This window comes from Globicephala melas, chromosome 3, assembly GCF_963455315.2.
Source record: "Globicephala melas chromosome 3, mGloMel1.2, whole genome shotgun sequence".
Taxonomy (NCBI): domain Eukaryota; kingdom Metazoa; phylum Chordata; class Mammalia; order Artiodactyla; family Delphinidae; genus Globicephala; species Globicephala melas.
In genome coordinates this window covers 122,211,411-122,233,314 of record NC_083316.1, presented here as the reverse complement: position 1 = coordinate 122,233,314, position 21,904 = coordinate 122,211,411, and the positions used below count along the sequence as shown (strand labels likewise).

The following is a 21,904-nucleotide window of genomic DNA, read 5'->3' as shown; positions in this document are numbered from 1 at the left end:
TTCTCCTGTGAAGATTTTATTTTTCCCTTTGTAATTCATGTTTGTTTTGAGAGAGATACTTTGAGGCTATGGAAATAATACCTTGTTTCTTTTTTTGTTTTTAAACCATTGCATTGTATACTTTATATTTTAAAGACTTTTATTTATTTTGGCTGCATTGGGTGTTAGTTGTGGCACTCGGGATCTTCATTGTGGCATGCAGGATCTTTTAGTTGTGTGTGGTATGTGGACTTCTTAGTTGTGGCATGCGGGCTTCTTAGTTGTGGCATGTGGACTCTTAGTTGTGACACGCAAACTCTTAGCTGTGGCATGCATGCAGGATCTAGTTCCCTGACCAGGGATCGAACCCGGGCCTCCTGTGCTGGGAGTGCGGAGTCTTACCCACTGGATCACCAGGGAAGTCCCAATATCTTGTTTCTTTTTATATATTTGCTCACTAATTTTAGCATTCATCATTGGATCTTCCCTGCAGCGGTTATTGCTGCATATTTTGTTCTAATGGTGATTTTCAATTTCCCTCATTCCTTCTACATTTATTATCTGGAATTCTTCTGAAAGGAAGAGTTGTTCTTTCTCCCTCATTTACTTATCTGTTAATTTCTTTTTTATATCAGTGTGGAATCATGCATATTTATTTATTCTTTGGGTTATAATCTAATCCTATTGGGTTTTTTTGAGTTATTGTTATTGCTCAAATTGTTCTAGCAATGGCCATTGGGGGAATCTTTTAGGTGGGCTCCTGTGTCCATTTGACATGCCCCCATCTTTTTTTCTTTTTTCTATTTCTTTCTTTCTCTTTTCTTTTTTTTTTGAGCACTTCTATACATTCAGGTGCCACAAGATGCTCCAGGCTCATTTTGTATTTTCCCTGTTTTAGCCCCAGAGTCAACCACTTTTCCAAGGAGTCCTCTTTCCTTTTATTGAAATATAGTATTTAGAAACTAAGTTCCGAGTGCTAGTTATGCTCATTGTTTCTAGGTCCTCTCAGTAGAAAGAGCAAGGAAATATATGTATGTCTACTAACCCACTTATATGTACGTGTCTGTATTTATTTCTTTATACATTTAAAAAAATTTCTTTATATTTTTTAAATGAGTTTTTTTTTTAATTAATGTAAACTCTTCCTTCCTTCCTTCCTTCCTTCCTTTCCTTCCTTTCCTTTCCTTTCCTTTCCTTTCCTTTCCTTTCCTTTCCTTTCCTCTCTTCCTCCCTCCCTCCCTCCCTCCCTCCTTCCCTCCCTCCCTCCTTTCCTCCATCTCTCTCTCACTCTTCACAGTGTATTGTTGTGTTGGTTTGACAGGTGCATGGAGTCATGTTTCTACCACCACAGTACTATACAGAACAGTTTCCTCAGCCCCCAGATTCCTTGTCCTACCTTTTTATAATTCAGCCTTTTTGCCTACCTCCAGTCCCTGGCATGTGGTTACCTTTTTGATATTGGTAAATATTGGAAAAGGAGGAAACTCTTGTTAGCAGCTTATTCATAACTAAAAAAGATGCATATGGTATTTGAAAAAAGGAAATAGAGAAGGTTTGGTGCTAAGATCTTATCTTTGTGATGATAACTTTTTATGGTTCCACTTCTGTATTGATAGTTATCTTTGGTGTCAGAATCCAGGTATCAGACTATATGGTTTGGCAAACAGAACAGTACATCCAGATCCTGCACTATTCTGACATGTCAACAGTATTGTTTTAGATTTTAAAAAACTACCAAATAGGATTATTCGCTTAAAATTACTGTGGTCCTGGAATTTGTTAGCCAGTTGTTAGTTATTCTTTGATGGAGTTTGGTTTTGCTGTTATTTTCAGAGTAAAGCTGCTGCTAAAGCTGGATCTTCTAAATACCAGTGGGACATTATGAAATCCCTTGGTCTGTCTGATGAAGAGATAGTCAAATTTTCTGAAGCAGAATATTGGCTTGACTATTTCCCACCACTGGCTGTTCAGGATCTGAAGAGAATGGGTTTGAAGGTATGCCCATCACCCCCAGAGTTTAAGGATATATGAAAAATACATTATATTTGTGTGATTGAATGAGATTTGGACTACCTCTTAATTTAGAATAGTATATTCCAGTAATGACTCAGTACTGTTATTGTCAGATTAGAACCACATGGGCCTCAATGTAAGCAATGAAGTACTTCAATATTTGTTGTTTTGGAATGTATATACATATATTAACAATTAGTAGAAAGGCATTCTATTCAAAGAATATGAAGAAGCCCACAACATTGTAAATCAACTATACTTCAATAAAATTAAAAAAAAAAAAAAAAGATAAGAAGAAGCCCAAGTGTAGCTTGAATATTTAGGGATACATAAAGGTGTTATGTAAATGCTCCTTCTTAATTTCTTATAATTCCTGTATGTTTAATAGGTAAATGTGTGTGTTTAAAAACTTACATATTAAGCACAAATTAACATAATTATGACGTATTATATATTTAATAGGTGGAACTTGAAATTTTTTGGTTTCCTTTGATATTTTTGATATAATTCTAAGTTGGAAAATAAGGAGTAGAAGAGTAAATAATTGATTCATGGGAATTCCTGTTCATAGAGACCATATAAATTTCTCAAAAATTACCTTTTCCTTTCTCCTTCTGTAGGTAGACTGGCGTCGTTCCTTCATCACCACGGATGTTAATCCTTACTATGACTCGTTTGTCAGGTGGCAGTTTTTAACATTAAGAGAAAGAAGCAAAATTAAATTTGGGAAGCGGTGAGTTTGTTGTCCTTCGGTATAATAAAGTAAAAATCATGTAATTCCTGCATTATAATTCAGTACGCCCCAGAGCTTACTTTTTTCCATTATCTTTTCTCTTTTTATAATTTCTCTTTTTGTTCTCTTGTTTCCTTTGAATTCCTTTTTGTTTGGCTGGTGTCTCAGTTTCTCTGAGCTGCTTAGTGTTTGTGACAAATAGAACCAGGGAGAATAGGGGTCTCACTAAAGATTCTCTCTTATGTTCTCACTAAAGATTCTCTTAAGTATTCTAGCCAAGTAGAAAAATAAATTTATTTGTGTTTTAGTTTATCTTTTTGCTCTATAAAATCTTCTATAAAGTTCTTCCTTGATTATATGGATTAATTAAAAGCAATTTGCAATTTTTTTTTAGTTTTTGAATTTTATTTTATTAATTTTTTTATACAGCAGGTTCTTAGTAGTCATCCATTTTATACACATCAGTATATACATGTCAATCCCAATCACCCAATTCAGCACACCACCATACCCACCCCCATAGCGGCTTTCCCCCCTTGGTGTCCATACATTTGTTCTCTATATCTCTGTCTCAACTTCTGCCCTGCAAACTGGTTCATCTGTACCATTTTTCTAGGTTTCACATACATGCGTTAATATACGATATTTGTTTTTCTTTCTGACTTAACTTCACTCTGTATGACAGTCTCTAGATCCATCCACGTCTCAACAAATGAACCAATTTCATTCCTTTTTATGGCTGAGTAATATTCCATTGTATATATGTAACACATCTTCTTTATCCATTCGCCTGTCGATGGGCATTTAGGTTGCTTCCATGACCTGGCTATTGTAAATAGTGCTGCAATGAACATTGGGGTGCATGTGTCTCTTTGAATTTATGGTTTTCTTTGGGTATATGCCCAGTAGTGGGATTGCTGGATCATATGCTAATTCTATTTTTAGTTTTTTAAGGAAGCTCCATTACTGTTCTCCATAGTGGCTGTATCAATTTACATTCCCACCAGCAGTGCAAGAGGGTTCTCTTTTCTCCACATCCTCTCCAGCATTTGTTGTTTGTAGATTTTCTGATGATGCCCATTCTGACTGGTGTGAGGTGATACCTCATTGTAGTTTTGATTTGCATTTTTCTAATAATTAGTGATGTTGAGCAGCTTTTCATGTGCTTCTTGGCCATCTGTATGTCTTCTTTGGAGAAATGTCTATTTAGGTCTTCTACCCACTTTTGGATTGGGTTGTTTGTTTCTTTAATATTGAGCTGCATGAGCTATTTATATATTTTGGAGATTAATCCTTTGTCCATTGATTCGTTTGCAAATATTTTCTCCCATTCTGAGGGTTGTCTTTTCATCTTGTTTATGGTTTCCTTTGCTGTGCAAAAGCTTTGAAGTTTCATTAGGTCCTATATGTTTATTTTTGTTTTTATTTCCATTACTCTAGGAGGTGGATCAAAAAAGATCTTGCTGTGCTTTATGTCAAAGAGTGTTCTGCCTACGTTTTCCTCTAAGAGTTTTATAGTGTCCAGTCTTACATTTAGGTCTCGAATCCATTTTGAGTTTATTTTTGTGTATGGTGTTAAGGAGTGTTCTAATTTCATTCTTTTACATGTAACTGTCCAGTTTTCCCAGTATCACTTATTGAAGAGACTGTCTTTTCTCCATTGTATATCCTTGCCTCCTTTGTCAGAGATTAGTTGACCATAGGTGCGTGGGTTTATCTCTGGGCTTTCTATCTTGTTCCATTGATCTGTGTTTCTGTTTTTGTGCCAGTACCATATTGTCTTCATTACTGTAGCTTTGTAGTATAGTCTGAAGTCAGGGGGTCTGATGCCTCCAGCTCCGTTTATTTCCCTCAAGACTGCTTTGGCTACTCGGGGTCTTTTGTGTCTCCATACAAATTTTAAGGTTTTTTGTTCTAGTTCTGTAAAAAATGCCATTGGTAATTTAATAGGAATTGCATTGAATCTGTAGATTGCTTTGGGTAGTATAGTCATTTTCACAGTATTGATTCATCCAATCCAAGAACATGGTCTATCTCTCCATCAGTTGGTATCCTCTTTAATTTCTTTCATCAGTATCTTATAGTTTTCTGCATACAGGTCTTTTGTCTCCGTAGGTAGGTTTATTCCTAGGTATTTTATTCTTTTTGTTGCAATGGTAATTGGGAGCGTTTCCTTAATTTCTTTTTCAGATTTTTCATCATTAGTGTATAGGAATGCAAGAGATTTCTGTGTATTAATATTGTATCCTGCAACTTTACCAAATTCATTGATTAGCTCTAGTAGTTTTCTGGTGGCATCTTTAGGATTCTCTATGTGTAGTATCATGTCATCTGCAAACAATGACAGTTTTACTTCTTCTTTTCCAATTTGTATTCCTTTTATTTTTTTTTCTTCTCTGATTGCCGTGGCTAGAACTTCCAAAACTATGTTGAATAATAGTGGTGAGAGTGGACATCCTTGTCTCGTTCCTGATCTTAGAGGAAATGCTTTCAGTTTTTCACCATTGAGAATGATGTTGGCTGTGGGTTTTTCGTATATGGCCTTTATTATGTTGAGGTAGGTTCCCTCTATGCCTGTGTCTTTTGGTTGGAGCATTTAATCCATTCACGTTTAAGGTAATTATCAATATGTATGTTCCTATGACCATTTTCTTAATTGTTTTGCGTTTGTTTTTGTTGGTCCTTTTCTTCTCTTGTGTTTCCCACTTAGTGAAGTTCCTTTAGCGTTGTTGTAGAGCTGGTTTGGTGGTGCTGAATTCTCTTAGCTTTTGCTTGTCTGTAAAGCTTTTGATTTCTCCATCGAATCTGAATGAGATCCTTGCAGGGGAGAGTAATCTTGGTTGTAGGTTCTTCCCTTTCATCACTTTAAGTATATCATGCTACTCCCTTCTGGCTTGTAGAGTTTCTGCTGAGAAATCAGTTGTTAACCTTATGGGAGTTCCCTTGTATGTTATTTGTTGTTTTTTTCTTGCTGCTTTCAATCATTTTTCTTTGTCTTTAATTTTTGCCAGTTTGATTACTGTGTGTCTCGGTGTGTTTCTTCTTGGGTTTATCCTGTATGGGACTTTCTGCGCTTCCTGGACTTGGGTGGCTCTTTCCTTACCCATGTTAGGGAAGTTTTTGACTGTAATCTCTTCCAGTATTTTCTCAGGTCCTTTCTCTCTCTCTTCTGCTTCTGGGACCCCTATAATGCGAATGTTGTTGCGTTTAATGTTATCTCAGGGTCTCTTAGACTGTCTTCATTTCTTTTCATTCTTTTTTCTTTATTCTGTTCCGCAATAGTGAATTCCACCATTCTGTCTTCCAGGTCACTTATCCGTTCTGCCTCAGTTATTCTGCTATTGATTCCTTCTAGTGTAGTTTTCATTTCATTTATTGTATTGTTCATCTCTGTTTGTTTGTTCTTTAATTCTTCTTGGTCTTTTTTAAACATTTCTTGCATCGTCTTGATCTTTGCCTCCATTCTTTTCCGAGGTCCTGGATCATCTTCACTGTCATTTTTCTGAATTCTCTTTCTGGAAGGTTGCCTATCTCCACTTCATTTAGTTGTTTTTCTGGGGTTTTATCTTGTTCCTTCATCTGGTACATAGCCCTCTGCCTTTTCATCTTGTCTGTCTTTCTGTGAATGTGGTTTTTGTTCCACAGGCTGCAGGATTGTAGTTCTTCTTCTGCTGTCTGCCTTATGCTATTTTCATTTTAAAGGCAAATTTATATTTTACAGTCTTCTGTTTCATACCATAAAGCCAAGATCAGTGAATATTTTTCAGTGGTATTACCTTTGTTGAAGGCAGAAAGCTTTCATTAAATAACTATGTTGGCAGTAGAACTCGCCATAAAAGCATAAAAATGATGTAGACATTTGCTCATTTAGAAGTTTTAGTTAGAAGAAATATTGTGATGGTTAGGTGCAACACTGGCAAATATGTTAGGATAAAACTTGTACGTTAAAATAATATTTGTCACTTACTTATTTTTTAGGTATACCATTTATTCTCCAAAAGATGGACAGCCTTGTATGGATCATGACAGACAAACTGGAGAGGTAATTATTTGTGCCATAGAGTAGCTATTGTAATAATTCTTTTTTTAAATAAATTTACTTGTTTGATTATTTTTGGCTGTGTTGGGTATTTGTTGCTGCATGTGGGGTTTTCTCTAATTGCGGCAAGTGGATGCTACTCTTTGTTGTGGTGTTCAGGCTTCTCATTGCGATGGCTTCTCTTTGTTGTGGAGCATGGGCTCTAGGTGTGTGAGCTCTAGGCGCTCAGGCTTCAGTAGTTTGACACGCGGGTTCAATAGTTGTGGCACATGGGCTTAGTTGCTCTGCGGCTAGTGGGATCTTCCCGGAGCAGGGCTTGAACCCGTGTCCCCTTCATTGGCTGGCGGATTCTTAACCACTGTGCCACCAGGGAAGTCCCTATTGTATTAATTCTTAATGTGGGCATAGAGTTTAAGAAATAGATTAGAAATCTAAAAATCACTTTATTTCAGTGCTGAGGTGTATAGTCATGATACTCTGGTGGCTGTTAAGCCAGAGGCAGAATGTCATCATAGGTACCTGTATCTTGTCAAGGACCTTGCTACTCCAAGAGTAGCACTAGGTTCAGCTGCATCAGCTTGTGTTAGAAAAGCACATTTTTGTTTGTTCGTCTGTTTTTTGTTTTTGTTTTGTTTCTTTGGCTGCTGTGCCTGGCTTGTGGGATTCCCTGACCAGGGATCGAACCCAGGCAACTTGGTAGAGAAAGCGCAGAGTCCTCACCACTGGACTGCCTGGGAAATCCTAGAAAAGCAGATTCTTGAACCTCACTCCCAAATTGCTGAATCAGAAGCTCTGGGGGTGGGGCCTAGGAACCTGTCTTAACGTGTTCTCAGTGTGATTCATATGCCTGCTAATGTTTGAGAAGAACTGCTTGGAGAGTGCACTGCTCTAAAAGGAGAGCATGAGGAAAGGTAATGAGATATGTGGTTAACTGTTGTACGCAGATTCCATTTATACTTGCTTTGGTCACATGCCTACTTACTTATTTCCAAAGTACTTCCAGCCATGCATGACATCAGTTCATTCTACATTCCTGTAGGACACATTCGTGACATTATTCCTTGTAATACTTGAATGAAGTAAGGGTAAGTCATTTGCCTAAAGCCTTGGCACAGTAAATCAACAGCAATGCCAGGATCTGAACTTTGCAGTCCCTATGAGTGTGTCATTCTTTGTTACCACCTTTGAACACATTTGTAGTCTAGCAACTACCTTTCAAAATCAGCCTTCAATTATGATGTAACTTATTTGACAGAAATGAGTGTTAATCAAAATTTTGAAAGATTTGAGGGCCTTCAGAGGCCCAGTTTACTATGCTAAGTTTTAATATAGTCAGTGGTAGCAGTATCCTAAATTTCAATAGTACATCATAGTTTTTCACAGCATTTTCCTATCATTATCTTAGGTTTTCCTCAGGACAGTCCTGTATGAGTCACAGCACAGTTATTTTACAGATGAGGAAATGAAGGCTCAGAGTGATTGTGACTCCTTGGGTCAAGCCACAAGTGAGGGCCCAAGCTAGGTTTTGAATGCACATCATCTGACCCCTGGTCCAGTGTATGTCTGTGATGACTGCTCTGTAGGATTGATGTTGGTTGTATCTTCTAACTCCCATTTTGGCAAATACTATTTTGGCTGATTAATCCAAGTCACTTCATTTTTTTTTCCCGCTGTTCTTCCCTCTCAAGGGAGCTCTTAGCAAATCTTACTTAGTACAGTCTGGGCCTCCTTGATTGGTTTTGGTCTGGTGTGGGGTGGGATGGTGGTCTTCAAGTCATTTTTACACATTAGGCTTCCATGTGGTCAGCACACCACTGGCAGTCTCTTCATTGGGAGAAAGAATTACTCTAACAATGCAGGAACCCATTTTAGAAATTTGAATCAGATCTCTCACATAGATTAGTAGGTGTAGTCCAAGCCTTTCTTTCTCCCTTGAATTTTTGTTTTATTTTGTTTAGGGTGTTGGACCTCAGGAATATACTTTAATCAAGTTGAAAGTGCTTGAGCCATACCCATCCAAATTAAGGTAGGTTTGCTACCTACCTTAATAGGTAGAAGAATTGTTGCTTCATCTTTTTTTTTTTTTTTTTTTTGCCGTACGCGGGCCTCTTAACTGCTGTGGCCTCTCCCGTTGTGGAGCACAGGCTCTGGATGTGCAGGCTCAGTGGCCATGGCTCACGGGCCCAGCTTCTCCGCGGCATGTGGGATCTTCCTGGACCGGGGCACGAACCCGTGTCCCCTGCATCGGCAGGCGGACTCTCAACCACTGCGCCACCAGGGAAGCCCTGCTTCATCTTTTTGAAATATCAGATAGTTGTGATGGAATCCATAATGTTTTTTGCATAAATGTATATTTTTTCTTCCTAGTGGCTTGAAAGGGAAAAATATCTTCTTGGTAGCTGCTACTCTCAGACCTGAGACCATGTTTGGACAGACAAACTGTTGGGTTTGCCCTCATATGAAGTACATTGGATTTGAGACAGTGAATGGAGATATATTCATCTGCACCCAAAGAGCCGCAAGGAATATGTCATACCAGGGCTTTACCAAGGACAATGGAGTGGTGCCTGTTGTTAAAGAGTTAATGGGAGAGGTAAGTTGGGTAACAGACTTTATTTTAGTGCATGAATTTAGAGGAAAATGTCAAAAATGAAGCTTGAGAAAACATTTAAAAAAACCTTTTAATTGAGGTATACGTTACAGTCAAATGTGTTAAGTCATAAATGTGTATATTTTTGGTGTGTTTTTTTCCTGTTCTTAAATGCAACTTTTTTCCATGTTAATTTGAACAGATTCTGGAATGAGGAAAATGGGTGGTATAAATTTAAAAATAGCTTTCAACCTTTAAGGCTATTATTATATTTAGCCTTTATCCTATATGACTATAAATTCCATAAGCAGCTTATGTATATTAATAAAGTGGAAGGGTGGGAACTATATGGAATTGAAAAGTGCATTCCTTAGGTAAACAAGCAGCTGCAAGCTGTTTGTGTGTTTTGTTTTGTTTTGTTTTGTTTTGTTTTGTTTTGGCTGTGCCGAGCGGCATGTGGGATCTTAGTTCCCTGACCAGGGATTGAACCTGAGCTCCCTGCATTGGAAGTGTGGAGTCTTAACCACTGGACTGCTGGGGAAGCCCCGCAAGCTGTTTGTTGATATATGAGAATATGGGTCCAGTATTATCCGACCTTCTGATTTTTTCTTTTAAGATACATCTTTTTAATTCAGTTTGTCTTCCTAATTATCATTTAAAATAGAGATACAGTATTCTATCTTGTTGATGTTTCATATTTTATTAAGTGATTTTTTTATCATTTAAAGTTTTAGTTGTTTCCAGGTTTTGCTAATGTAGTTAACACAGCATTGGGGAGATTCTCAAAGAAAAAATAATTCTTTTTCCTGTGAGGTAAATTCCTAGGATTGGATTGCTGGGTCCAAGTTGGATTCCTATATTGTTTTCCTCAAGCAATGTATAAGTGTACTAATTTCCTCACAACCTTGCAAGATTTGGGTATTATAATTATTTTCAATTATTTTTAGTCTAGTAGGTATAAAAGAATGAGTGTTGTTGATTATTAGCTTCTCAGGGCTTAAAATGTTAACATTGTTTTAAATTTTAATGATTAGAATAAGTTACTTCTGTTTTATGCTGATCTTTTTCTTACATAGGATATTCTTGGTGCATCACTTTCTGCACCTTTAACATCCTATAAGGTGATCTATGTTCTCCCAATGCTCACCATCAAGGAGGATAAAGGTAAAGAGTTTATTTCTTTCTAGAAATTCTTTGCGAAACACATTCTGGTTATATTAGTTAATTCTACAGTTTCTTTTATAAGGTACTGGTGTGGTCACAAGTGTTCCTTCTGACTCCCCCGATGATTTTGCTGCCTTCAGAGACTTGAAGAAAAAGCAAGTGAGTATCTGTGTTTCATGTTCCTATTTCCTCTTCATCATCTCATTGGTTAGGTACCACTGAATTAATTATTGGATTAGGCTAAAAAGCTATGCGTGTATCTTTGAAATGCTACCTTTAACCTGTTTCTTGATATTTATATGTTTTTCTATGATTTGAATGTTAAATATCGATGTAAAATTTATAGAATCTTTTTTTTTTTTTGGCTGTGCTGTGTGGCATGTGGGATCTTAGTTCCCTGACCAAGGATAGAACCCACGCCCTGCTGCAGTGTAAGCGTGGAGTCTTAACCACTGGACCACCAGGGAAGTCCCCATAGAATCTTTTTTTTTTTTTGCGGTACGCGGGCCTCTCACTGTTGTGGCCTCTCCCATTGCGGAGCACAGGCTCCGGATGCGCAGGCTCAGCAGCCATGGCTCACGGACCTAGCCGCTCCGTGGCAGGTGGGATCTTCCCAGACCGGGGCACGAACCCGTGTCCCCTGCATCGGCAGGCAGACTCTCAACCACTGTGCCACCAGGGAAGCCCCCCATAGAATCTTTAAGACTTATTTTTTTAGAGCAGTTTTAGGTTCATAATAAAAATCGAGAGGAAGGTACAGAGATTTCCCATATACCCCCTGCTTCAATACCTGCATAGCCTCCCCCATTATTAGTATCACTCACCAGAGTGGTACTTTTTTTTTTTTTTTTACTGAAGATGAACCTACATTGACACATCATAATCACTCAAAGTCCGTAGTTTACCTTAGGGTTCACTCTTGGTGTTGTACATTCTGTGGATTTGGACGAATGTATAATAACATGTGTCCATCATTATAATACACAGGATTTTCACTGCCTTAAAAATCCTCTGTGCTCGGGCTTCCCTGGTGGCACAGTGGTTGAGAGTCCGCCTGCTGATGCAGGGGTCATGGGTTTGTGCCCCGGTCCGGGAAGATCCCACATGCCGTGGAGCGGCTGGGCCGCTGAGCCTGTGCGTCCGGAGCCTGTGCGCTGCAGTGGGAGAGGCCACAACAGTGAGAGGACCGCGTACTGGAAAAAAAAAAAAAAAAATCCTCTGTGCTCTTTTTGTTCGTCTCTCCTCCCTCCCACCCCTGGCAACCACTGATCCCTCCCTTCCTTCCTTCCTTCCTTCCTTCCTTCCTTCCTTCCTTCCTTCCTTCCTTCCTTCCTTCCTTCCTCCCTCCCTTCTTCCCTTCCTCCCTCCCTCCCTCCCTCCCTCCTTCCCTCCCTCCCTCCCTCCGGGTCTTAGTTAGGACACGTGTGATCTTCGTCGCAGCATGTGGGATCTAGTTCCCTGACCAAGGATCAAACCCTGGCCCCCTGCGTTGGGAGTGTGGAGTCTTAACCACTGGACCACCAGGGAAGTCCCCACTGATCTTTTTTTTTTTTTTTGCGATACGCGGGCCTCTCACCATTGTGGCCTCTCCCGTTGCAGAGCACAGGCTCCAGACGCACAGGCTCAGCGGCCATGGCTCACGGGCCCAGCCGCTCTGTGGCACGTGGGATCCTTCCGGACTGGGGCACGAAACCATGTCCCCTGTGTTGGCAGGCGGACTCTCAACCACTGTGCCACCAGGGAAGCCCCCCACTGATCTTTTTAATTGTCACCATAGTTTTACCTTTCCAGAAAGTCATATAGTTGGAATCATACAGTATGTAGCCTTCTTAGATTTTCTTTCAATTAGCAATATGTATTTAAGGTTTCTCATGTCTTTTCATAGCTTGATAGCATATTTCTTTTTAGCACTAATAATATTCTGTTGTCTGGATGTACATTTATTCATTCACCTGATGAAGAACATCTTGGTTGCTAACAAGTGTTGGCAGTTATGAGTAAAGCTGCTGTAAACATCCGTGTGCAGGATATTGTATAGACAACTCTTTCGCGTAAACACCAAGGAGTGCGATTGCTGTATCATATGGTAAAAGTATGTGTAATTTTGTAAGAAACCACCAAACTGTCTTCCAAAGTGGCTGTACCATTTTGCATTCTTACCAGCAATGTATGAGAGTTCCTGTTGCTCCACATCCTTGTCAGCATTTGGTATTGTCAGTTTTCCAGATTTTGGCCATTGTAATTGGTGTGTAGTCATATCTCATTGTTTTATTTTGCATTTTCTTGATGGCAGATGTTGTGGAGTGTTTTTTCATATGCTTGTTTGCCATCTGTGTATCTTCTTTGGTGAGATTTGTCTGTTAAGGTCTTTGGCTTATTTATTTATTTATTTTAAATGAGTTGTTTTAATTATAGGTGGTACAGAATTCAGGATAGAACCAAGACTTAAGAACACATTTTGGCAGGCTTCTGGGCTGGGTTTATGCAGGTCTCATAAGCTAAGAAATGGCTGAGAACTAAAGACAAGATGAGCCACTGTATGATTTTTTTTTTTAACAAAAGTTTATTCTTAAATGTACAATAGGTTCCAACACAACACTTCATTCTAGCTATAAGTGGCAACAGATACTATGGCAGGGAGTCCAGATGTTTAAACAGGAATGGAATTAGGATCATCATTGCCTCAAACACAAGGAACAGCTTACTTTTTGCCAGATTTTTTAATAACACCTGTGGCCAGGGGGGCCTTTCCCTGCGGCCTTCGCTTTTAGCTCCTTGAGTTTCTTCTGCTCCTCCTTCTGTTTCTGCTTGAATGCCTTACCTTCCTTGTCTATCTCCTTGGCTTGCTTCTTGGCGTGCTTCAGGGGCTTCTCCTCGCCACCTTCAGGGCCCAACATGGTGCCTGCCACCCCTTCCCCAGAGCCTGCTCCTGGAAGCCTTATTTTTTAAATCAGGTTGTTTGTTTTCTTATTGTTGAGTTTTAAGAGTTCTTTGTATATTTAAGAGTCCTTTATCAGATGTGTTTTTTGAAAATATTTTTTCTCAGTGTGTGGTTTGTCTTTCAATTCTCTTGATGTTGTCTTTTGCAGAGAAGAACTTTTTAATTTTAATGAAGTCCAGCTTATCAATGATTTCTTTCATAGATTATGTCTTTGGTGTTGTATCTAAAAAGGCATCACCATATGCGTGGACATTTAGGTTTTTTCCTGTGTTATCTTCTAGGAGTTTTATAGTTTTGTGTTTTACATCTAGGTCCATGATCTGTTTTGAGTTAATTTTTGTGTTGAGTGTCAGGTCTGTGTCTAAATTCATTTTTTTGCTTGTGGATGTCCAGTTGTTCCAGTAACATTTGTTGAAGAGACTGTCTTTGCTCCGTTGTATTGCCTTTGCTCCTTTGTCAAAGATCAGTTGACTGTATTTATGAGGGACTCTTTCTGGGCTCTCTGTTATGTTCCATTGATCTATCTGTCTGTTCTTTTGCCAGCACCACACTATCTTGGTTATTATAACTTTATTATAAGTAAGTCTTGAAGTCAGACTTTATTTATACTTCTAACTTTATTCTTCTTTTATATTGAGTTGGCTATCCTGGGGCTTATTCCTCTCCACGTAAACTTTGGAATCAGTTTGTTGATATCCATAAAGTAACTGGCTAGAATTTTGATTGAGAGTGTATTGAATCTGTTGGTTAAGTTGAAAAGAACTGACATCTTGACAACATTATGTCTTCTAATCCTTGAACATGGAATATCTCTCCATTTATTCAGTTCTTCTATGATGCTATTCATCAGAGTTTTGTAGTTTTCCTCATATCTTACATTTACATTGTTAGTTTTGTACCTAAGTGCAATTGAACAACACAGGTTTGAACTGTGCAGGTCCATTTATAAGTCTTTTTTTCAATAAATATGTACTACAGTACCAGATGATCTGTGGTTGATTGAATTTGCAGATGTGGAACCACGGATACAGTGGTCTGACTGTAAAGATATATGCAGATTTTTGACTGCTTGGGGTAGTTGGCACCACTAACCCCCATGTTGTTGAAGGGGCAACTGTATTTAATTTTGGGGGTTACTAATGTAAATGGTATTGTGTTTTTAATTTCAAGTTCCACTTGTTAATTGTTGGTATATAGGAACACCATTGAATTTTGTGTTTTAGCCGTGTATCCTGCAACCTTTCTATAATTGCCTGTTAGTTCTAGGACTTTTTTTTGTTGATTCTTTTGGATTTTCTACATAGGTGATCATGCTATCTGCAAACAATGACAGTTTTGTCTTCCTTCGCAGTCTGTATACCTTTTCTTTTCTTGCCTTATTTAATTACCAAGAGCATTCAGTATGATGTTGAAAAGGAGTAGTGAGAGGGGATATGTATTGTGTCTGATCTTAGTGGGAAAGCTTTGAATTTTTTGAAAATCATCAAGTATGATTTTAGCTGTAGGTTGGTTTTTTGTTTGTTTGTTTGTTTTTTTCTTTGGCCACACTGCGTGGCTTGTGGGATCTTAGTTCCCCGACCAGGGATTGAACCCTGCCCCCTGGCATTGAAAGCACGGAGTCCTAACCACTGGACCGCCAGGGAATTCCCTAGCTGTAGGTTTTTTATACATAGTCTTTACCAAGTTGAGAAAATCTGCTTCTATTCTAGTTTACTGAGAGTTTTTATCTTGAATAGGTATTGGATTTGGCCAAATACTTTTTTTCATCTGTTGATACGATTGTGTGATTATTCTTTTTTAACCTGTTGATGTGATGGATTTCGTAAAACTTTTGAAAAAAGGTTTGAGAAAAATTTTCTAATATTCACATTTTCATTGCAACCTGGAATATGAACCTCATTTTAAGTGGTGTGTGTGTGTGTGTGTGTGTGTGTGCGCATGCGTGCGTGCATTTTTGCTTTTGGCTGTACAGTTTCATCATTTAAATCATTCACTCTAACTTAAACTGTTTAGTTTTTTAAAATCATACGTCCTTTCTTGAGATATTTTGTAAAATTAAAAAATTGCTCTCTGTGGAGGGAAAAACAAAAATAGTTTAAAAAAGTTTGGAGGGTGCTTCTCTTAATGATTGTACAGTAAGTCCCCTATATATGAACCTTCAGGTTGTGAACTTTGAAAGCTGCGAATGTGCATCTGGTTCCAGCAAGGAACCAGAACCTGTGCCATCCATGTTAGGCATGAGTGAACTTGCAGCTTGCCCTCCGTGTCCTGTTGCTGATGATCCTTCAGCTCTATCATCTCCCACCTCCTGTCCCTCCTCCAGTCAGTAACTCTTCTTGCCTGTCCACTTGATGCCAGCCCCTGTATGCCAGCTGTTGTACAGTACTATTGTAATATACTTTTCAAGGTACTGTACTGTAAGATTAAAAATATTTTCTTTATTTTTTGTGTTTGTTCGTCTTGTATGTATTATTTGTGTGAAAAGTATTATAAACCTGTTACAGTACAGTACTATATAGCTGATTGTGTTAGTTGGGTACCTAGGGTAACTTTGTTGGACTTACGAACAAATTGGACTTATGAACAAATTGGACTTATGAATGTGCTCTGGGAACGGAACTTGTTCGTATGTAGGGGACTTATTGCACCAGTGAACTATTGATCATTAATATTAACTTCCAATTTTTTTGTAGGCTTTACGAGCAAAATATGGAATTAGAGATGACATGGTCTTGCCATTTGAGCCTGTGAGTACATAGATGATTCAGAATATTAATATCCATTTCTTTATTAGAGAACAAAGAGCAGCTAGCACTTTACTTGTCACAGAATTACATAATTGGTAGAGTATGAAATAAGAGGGAGTTGAAGAGTTTGTTTGCTTTAACATGATATCTGCTGTGGTGGATAAGAGCAAAAGAAAAACCAGCAATAGGCATTTTCTTAGCACCTGGCACCTGTAATTCTGAAACAAACAAATAGCCTTTTAGCATTACCAATTTTATAGTAGCTTATTTTCTAGTGTGGCCAATTTCCAGGCTTCTAAAGACAAAATTTTGCCATATTACTCATGAATGTTTATGTTTTCATATTAGTATCTGCAGAAGAAAAAAAAATTAAATTACTAGTGAATAATTTTCATGAAGAATCCAGAAGACTTAATATAAACCAGAAATAAGACCATCCATAAATTTAGTTGTTTACAGCGTTTTGCTAGTTTCAACATTATTTAATTAATTATGTGCCAGTGTGGGGTTGAGAGCTGAGGAAGTTGTGTATGTAGTGAGGGAGGGACAGTGCGGGGGTTGGTGCAGAGAATGCGGGGGGTTCCTATGGAGAGTAGGAGGACACATTCACATCTGGATGTTAGTCCCTAATGTGTGACACTGCCCTAGTGATATATAAGATCTGAAGTGACTTCATTGGACAGTAGAGGCAAAAGGACTATGCCTTTAGGGCTGTTTTTGTGTTTATTCAATGTGAATAAGTTCTGACATTGCTCTTTTTTGCAGGTGCCAGTCATTGAAATTCCAGGTTTTGGACAGCTTTCTGCTGTAACCATGTGTGATGAGTTGAAAGTTCAGAGCCAGAATGACCGAGAAAAACTTGCAGAAGCAAAGGAGAAATTATACCTAAGAGGCTTTTATGATGGTGTAAGTAATAATTTTGTTATCATTTTTATTTGATTTACTTACTCCATGCTCTGTGATTTTCTTCTTAGTGGTTTAGAAAAAAACTATAGAAAAATTCAATATTGTTTCAGCTCTATCCTGTTTTGAGAAGGGATTACTATAAGATTGTGTTCTTCTATTTCCAGATTTGTTTTTTTAATCTATTTTGGTCCAATAGTATTTACGGAAATTCTATTTTTGTGCCCTCTAATCTCTGAGTGAATTTCTTGAGAAGATAAAGTTAGTTCATATTATTTTACAATAAATTCCAAAAGTTTATTGCATGGACCATACCTGGTCCCTTCTTTTGCTCTCTTAATTGTGGAGTTCATATTTTAAATAAGCAGTTTCATTCAGTTCATTAATTTACTTGTTAATGCCTATTCCATGCCATGTTAGCACAACAGACAAGTTGTGAACCTCTCTTTTCTCCTCAATTGTGCATATGTTAACATGGCTTACATTTCCATGGAAAGAAGATGAGGCTAGAGAAAGTAAAAACTCAATCAAGTTGCTAGTGACTTGAGGTTGAAATGAAGATTTTTAAGGCTGTAAGTGAGAATGTTCTTTATTTTTACCTTTACTTTCATTTCTCTGGATAACCAAGAATTGGTTGTATGTCCTTTTTAAAAGTAACTTACACGTTTTGGATGACAGTAAAAGCCAACACTTATAGAGCATTTATATATTAACTTACTTACATCTCAAAATAACCTTGTGAAGTGCCACTTATTCCCAATTTATAGGTGAGGAAATTGAGGCACTAAGAGATTAAGTAATTTACCTAAGATCAGCCAGACAGCCAGGCAGAGGCAGAACTGGGACTCAAACTAGGCATCTTGGCTCTAAGATTTGTGCTTTTAGCCCCTGTGCCATAATGATCTATAACTATAATTTCATAATGATGAATTAAGTAGATATGAAGCATCTTGGTACGTTAGAGAACTGGGGCAGAAAAAAGAACATGTGTCTTTTCCACTTAAGATAGAAACTATTAAGAATGCCCTGGTGGTCCAGTGGTTAGGACTCTGCACTCATTGCTGAGGGCCCAATTTCAATCCTTGGTCAGGGAACTAAAATCCCAATCCCATATGCCGTGCAGTGTGGCAAAAAAAAAAAAAAAAAAAAAAAAGAAACTATTTGAGAGAGTCAACAGGAGTCAGATAGATGGAAGTCAGAGTATCAGCTGGAAGGGGATTGTGGCTTTGCTCTGTGACAGCAATGGGCAAGTCATTACTTTGCCCTAGAATTAAGTCTCCCTGCTACGTAAAAGGCAGAGTTGAAAAACAGTAGGCCTTCCTCTAAGAGCCAAGTTTATCACATGGGCAAGCAAAGGAGAATGCTTGCTGGCAACAGGCGGAGTTGTAAAGAGAAGCCTAATTGGGGCCGAGCTGCATTTGCTCAGTTCCTTCTCCTAAAGCCTTCAGGAATGATGTGAGTTAGGGTAGAGGAATTCTCTTCACATGGAATCCTGAGAAGTGGGAAGGAAGTGAGCATTTCTTTCTAATCATGTTCATAATACTTATCCTAGTTATACTGAAAGAAAAACAAGTGTGTTGTAAATATTAGCTGTCCAAGCTGTGCCAAGATAAAAATTTCTGGTTCTAAATGTGATAAATTTCACACTAAAAATATTTTGGTTGTGTGTGCAAGTAAATTTAGTTAGGGAAAGTTCTGGGGGGGCACCCAAAGCAAATTTTAATTGTATGTGCTTTTTCCCTACTTCTCATCCTTTTAGGTAATGTTGGTGGATGGATTTAAGGGACAGAAGGTCCAAGATGTAAAGAAGACTATTAAAAACAAGATGATTGACACTGTATGTAATAGGCTATCCTCTGAAGGCTGTTTTAGGAGAAGAGCTTTCAGTTAATAGACTTTACAGTGTTACTTAGCAGTGAGTTCTGTAGTAGAACCTGGAGCTATATTAAAGGTATAATTTTATTTATATATAAAACTGGAGACCTATTTAGCAATTCATTTAACTTGAACATCCCACCTGTAATGTTGATGAAGATAGCGTTCTAAAGTTGGCATGTACAAATCACGCACAGAGAATTTTAGTGATGCTTCCTGGCAGTAACCATTCGAGGTACTGGTAGTTGACAGTTCTTTATGTAGTACTTTATACTTTAATCCTTTTTCCCCTCTTCATTTTTGTTGTAACTTTTTTCTGTTGAGTTACTTAACTTTTGAAATTGAATTTTTATTTTTGACAGTTGTGTATACCCATAATACAGAGAGACAATGATCTGTAAGTCTTATTAAAATAAAAAAAGCAATTTCCTCTCCATCCTTCCACATTCTCTTAAATTTCTCTTCCTTGGACAGGCTTACTTGCATCTCTTTTAGTTATTTCTTTTAGTATTGACCTCTGCCTCTCTTATAGATCTCTAATCTAAATACTTGTAGTGTAATTTAAAAATTTTTCAATTTTAGCCATCAGCCATAGACTTCCTACTGTGGAAGATCAAGATTTAACTCGTCTCCAACCTGTGGCTTCCTCTCTAACCTCGCATTTGTATACACTTCTCCACCCCCCATCTTCCTAGTATAGGTATGTTATAATTTATGTTAGAGCAGTAGTCAGTGTGTACGTTTTTGAGACATGGCTGATCCATAATGTAGTATACAATGAGAACTTCTCTTCCCTAGCTTTTGGTTTTCCCTAGAGTTAATAACTGCCCTTTTTTCCCCCCCACTTTTCTTACTTTTAAATACAGTTATCAATACTTCATCCCCAAACTCTGTCCCAACTGTTTATTTCTCCTCTCAGTACCTTCAAACACATGAGTATGCTGTTGTTTACATCTTAGAGAAAGTTCTCCTAGAGCCTTCTGGCCTGTTGTAATTATCCACACCGTTTGCTTACTGTAGGTGTGCTCAGATGTCATCTGGGATGTTCCTCCACCATTACTTAGGATTTCCTTTGCTTCTCTTGAGTTGGATCTGCTGTTTCCTTGCTCCCATGGCTTCTTCTTTCTTATTTACTTTCTTGTTTTGGTGATGCTCTGCCTCTAGTAGTGTTCCTGAAAAACAGTGCCTGGAAGGTAAATTTTTGCGACCTTCCATGTCTGAAGTATCTTTATTCTGTCCTCATACTTGAATGCCTGGGTGTAGGATTCTGGGTTGGAAATAATTTTCCCTTAAAAATTTGAAGGCCATTACCCATGGTGTTCTGGTTCAGTGATGCTGTTGAGAAGTCCAAAACCATTCTGGTAATAATGGATCTTTTATAAGTGACCTGTGTCTCCACTGTTCCCTGCACTGCCCCCCACCATGCCAAAGCTTATAGAATCTTCTCTTTTCTTCCAATATTTTGAAATTTCATGAAGATTTATTTTGGTGTAGGTCAGTTTTCATTCATTCTTCTGGCTGTATGCTGGGCTCCTTCAGTCTGGAAACTTATGTTCTCCAATTTTGGGAAAATTTCTTGACTTTTTTGTTTAATTATTTTATCCCTTTCCATTCTTTATTTTTGCTCTCTGAATTCTTATTATTCAGATATTGGATCTCTTAGACTCTGAAAGTTCTTTTGCTCTTCTATCTGGGGGAGTCCCTCACCTTTTTCTTCCTGTGAGTTTTTGTTCGTTTGTTTACTGTTTTTTTTTTTTTTTTTTTGCGGTACGCGGGCCTCTCACTGTTGTAGCCTCTCCCATTGTGGAGCACAGGCTCCGGACGCGCAGGCTCAGCGGCCATGGCTCACGGGCCCAGCTGCTCCGTGGCATGTGGGATCTTCCTGGACCGGGGCACAAACCCGTGTCCCCTGCATCGACAGGCGGAGTCTCAACCACTGCGCCACCAGGGAAGCCCTTCTGTGTTTTTTATATCTGCTACTTGTGTGCTTGTGTGTGTGTGTATAAATAAATGTTTCTAAGAATTCATTAAAATTGTTTTCTTTGTGTGGAAAATTTCAAATTTATGAAAAAATGGAGTAGTATAATGAATTCCTGTGTACCTGTTACCCAGCTTCAGCATTTACCAACTCAGAGCCAGTTTAAGAGCTTATTCTTGTTATCTGATCCTTTTTTTATAGGATGCCGCTATTCTTGTTTCAGGGGTATGAAACTTTAATCTCTTATTAATCTGAGGAAGACTATTGATATTTAAGAGTGGGTACAAAAAGATGATTGGAACCTTTTTGGATATGGGTAGGGCTTGTCTCTGGGCTTCACTGGGAGAGATCTGGACGGTCCATTTGGACCTTAGGGAGACCCTGATGTTAGCCTTGATGTTAATTAGGGCTTCTTGGTTTGTTAGATTCTCCTCAGAAGATTCTTCAGTTTCCGGTTTAAACGGTCTCAACTAACTGAGCATTCTGGGAGCTAAATGGTGGAAGATTACTAGGTTGGGTTCCAACACCCAATGTGCTGACTTTCACTTAATCCCTCTTTTCACTATGATACCCATACCCTCAACTTCATCCTCTGGTTGACTCTCTTTTGTCCTCTCCAGAGAGTAAACCTTCACTGTTCTGCTGGCATAGGAAGGGGCAGTTGCCTGTCTGCATGGTGTGGGATTAGGGTGTCTGAGGTTCTAACTTCTTGAAAAGACTTCAGTTAGTCCCCCTGTTTCCAGTCTCACATTACCTCCTCTTCCAGAACTATCTTGTGCCACAAATCCTGAGTCTTTTTGGAGGTTCTGTAAAGCAAACTGAATTGCTTTTCAGCCTTCTCTTCTGTGGGCTTAGGATTCAGCTAGCTTCCTTTGATCTGCTAATACAATTGTCACTCATTCTACTTTTTAGTTTCCAAAATTTGGTTGATGTTATTTCTTC

The 21,904-nt window shown here is 38.4% G+C and overlaps 1 protein-coding gene across 2 annotated transcripts in view; it reads left to right on the top strand.

Annotated features, from left to right (window-relative positions):
* Positions 1–21,904, top strand: part of LARS1 (leucyl-tRNA synthetase 1) — a 66,794-nt gene that overhangs the window by 12,149 nt on the left and 32,741 nt on the right. For both annotated transcript variants that reach the window (XM_030841180.2, XM_060296396.1), the window contains exons 6-15: positions 1,813–1,974; positions 2,613–2,725; positions 6,704–6,767; positions 8,723–8,790; positions 9,132–9,357; positions 10,431–10,518; positions 10,601–10,677; positions 16,153–16,206; positions 16,972–17,112; positions 18,869–18,946. In XM_030841180.2, coding sequence (XP_030697040.1) covers positions 1,813–1,974; positions 2,613–2,725; positions 6,704–6,767; positions 8,723–8,790; positions 9,132–9,357; positions 10,431–10,518; positions 10,601–10,677; positions 16,153–16,206; positions 16,972–17,112; positions 18,869–18,946 — 1,071 coding nt within the window. The remainder of the gene's footprint in view (positions 1–1,812; positions 1,975–2,612; positions 2,726–6,703; positions 6,768–8,722; positions 8,791–9,131; positions 9,358–10,430; positions 10,519–10,600; positions 10,678–16,152; positions 16,207–16,971; positions 17,113–18,868; positions 18,947–21,904) is intronic.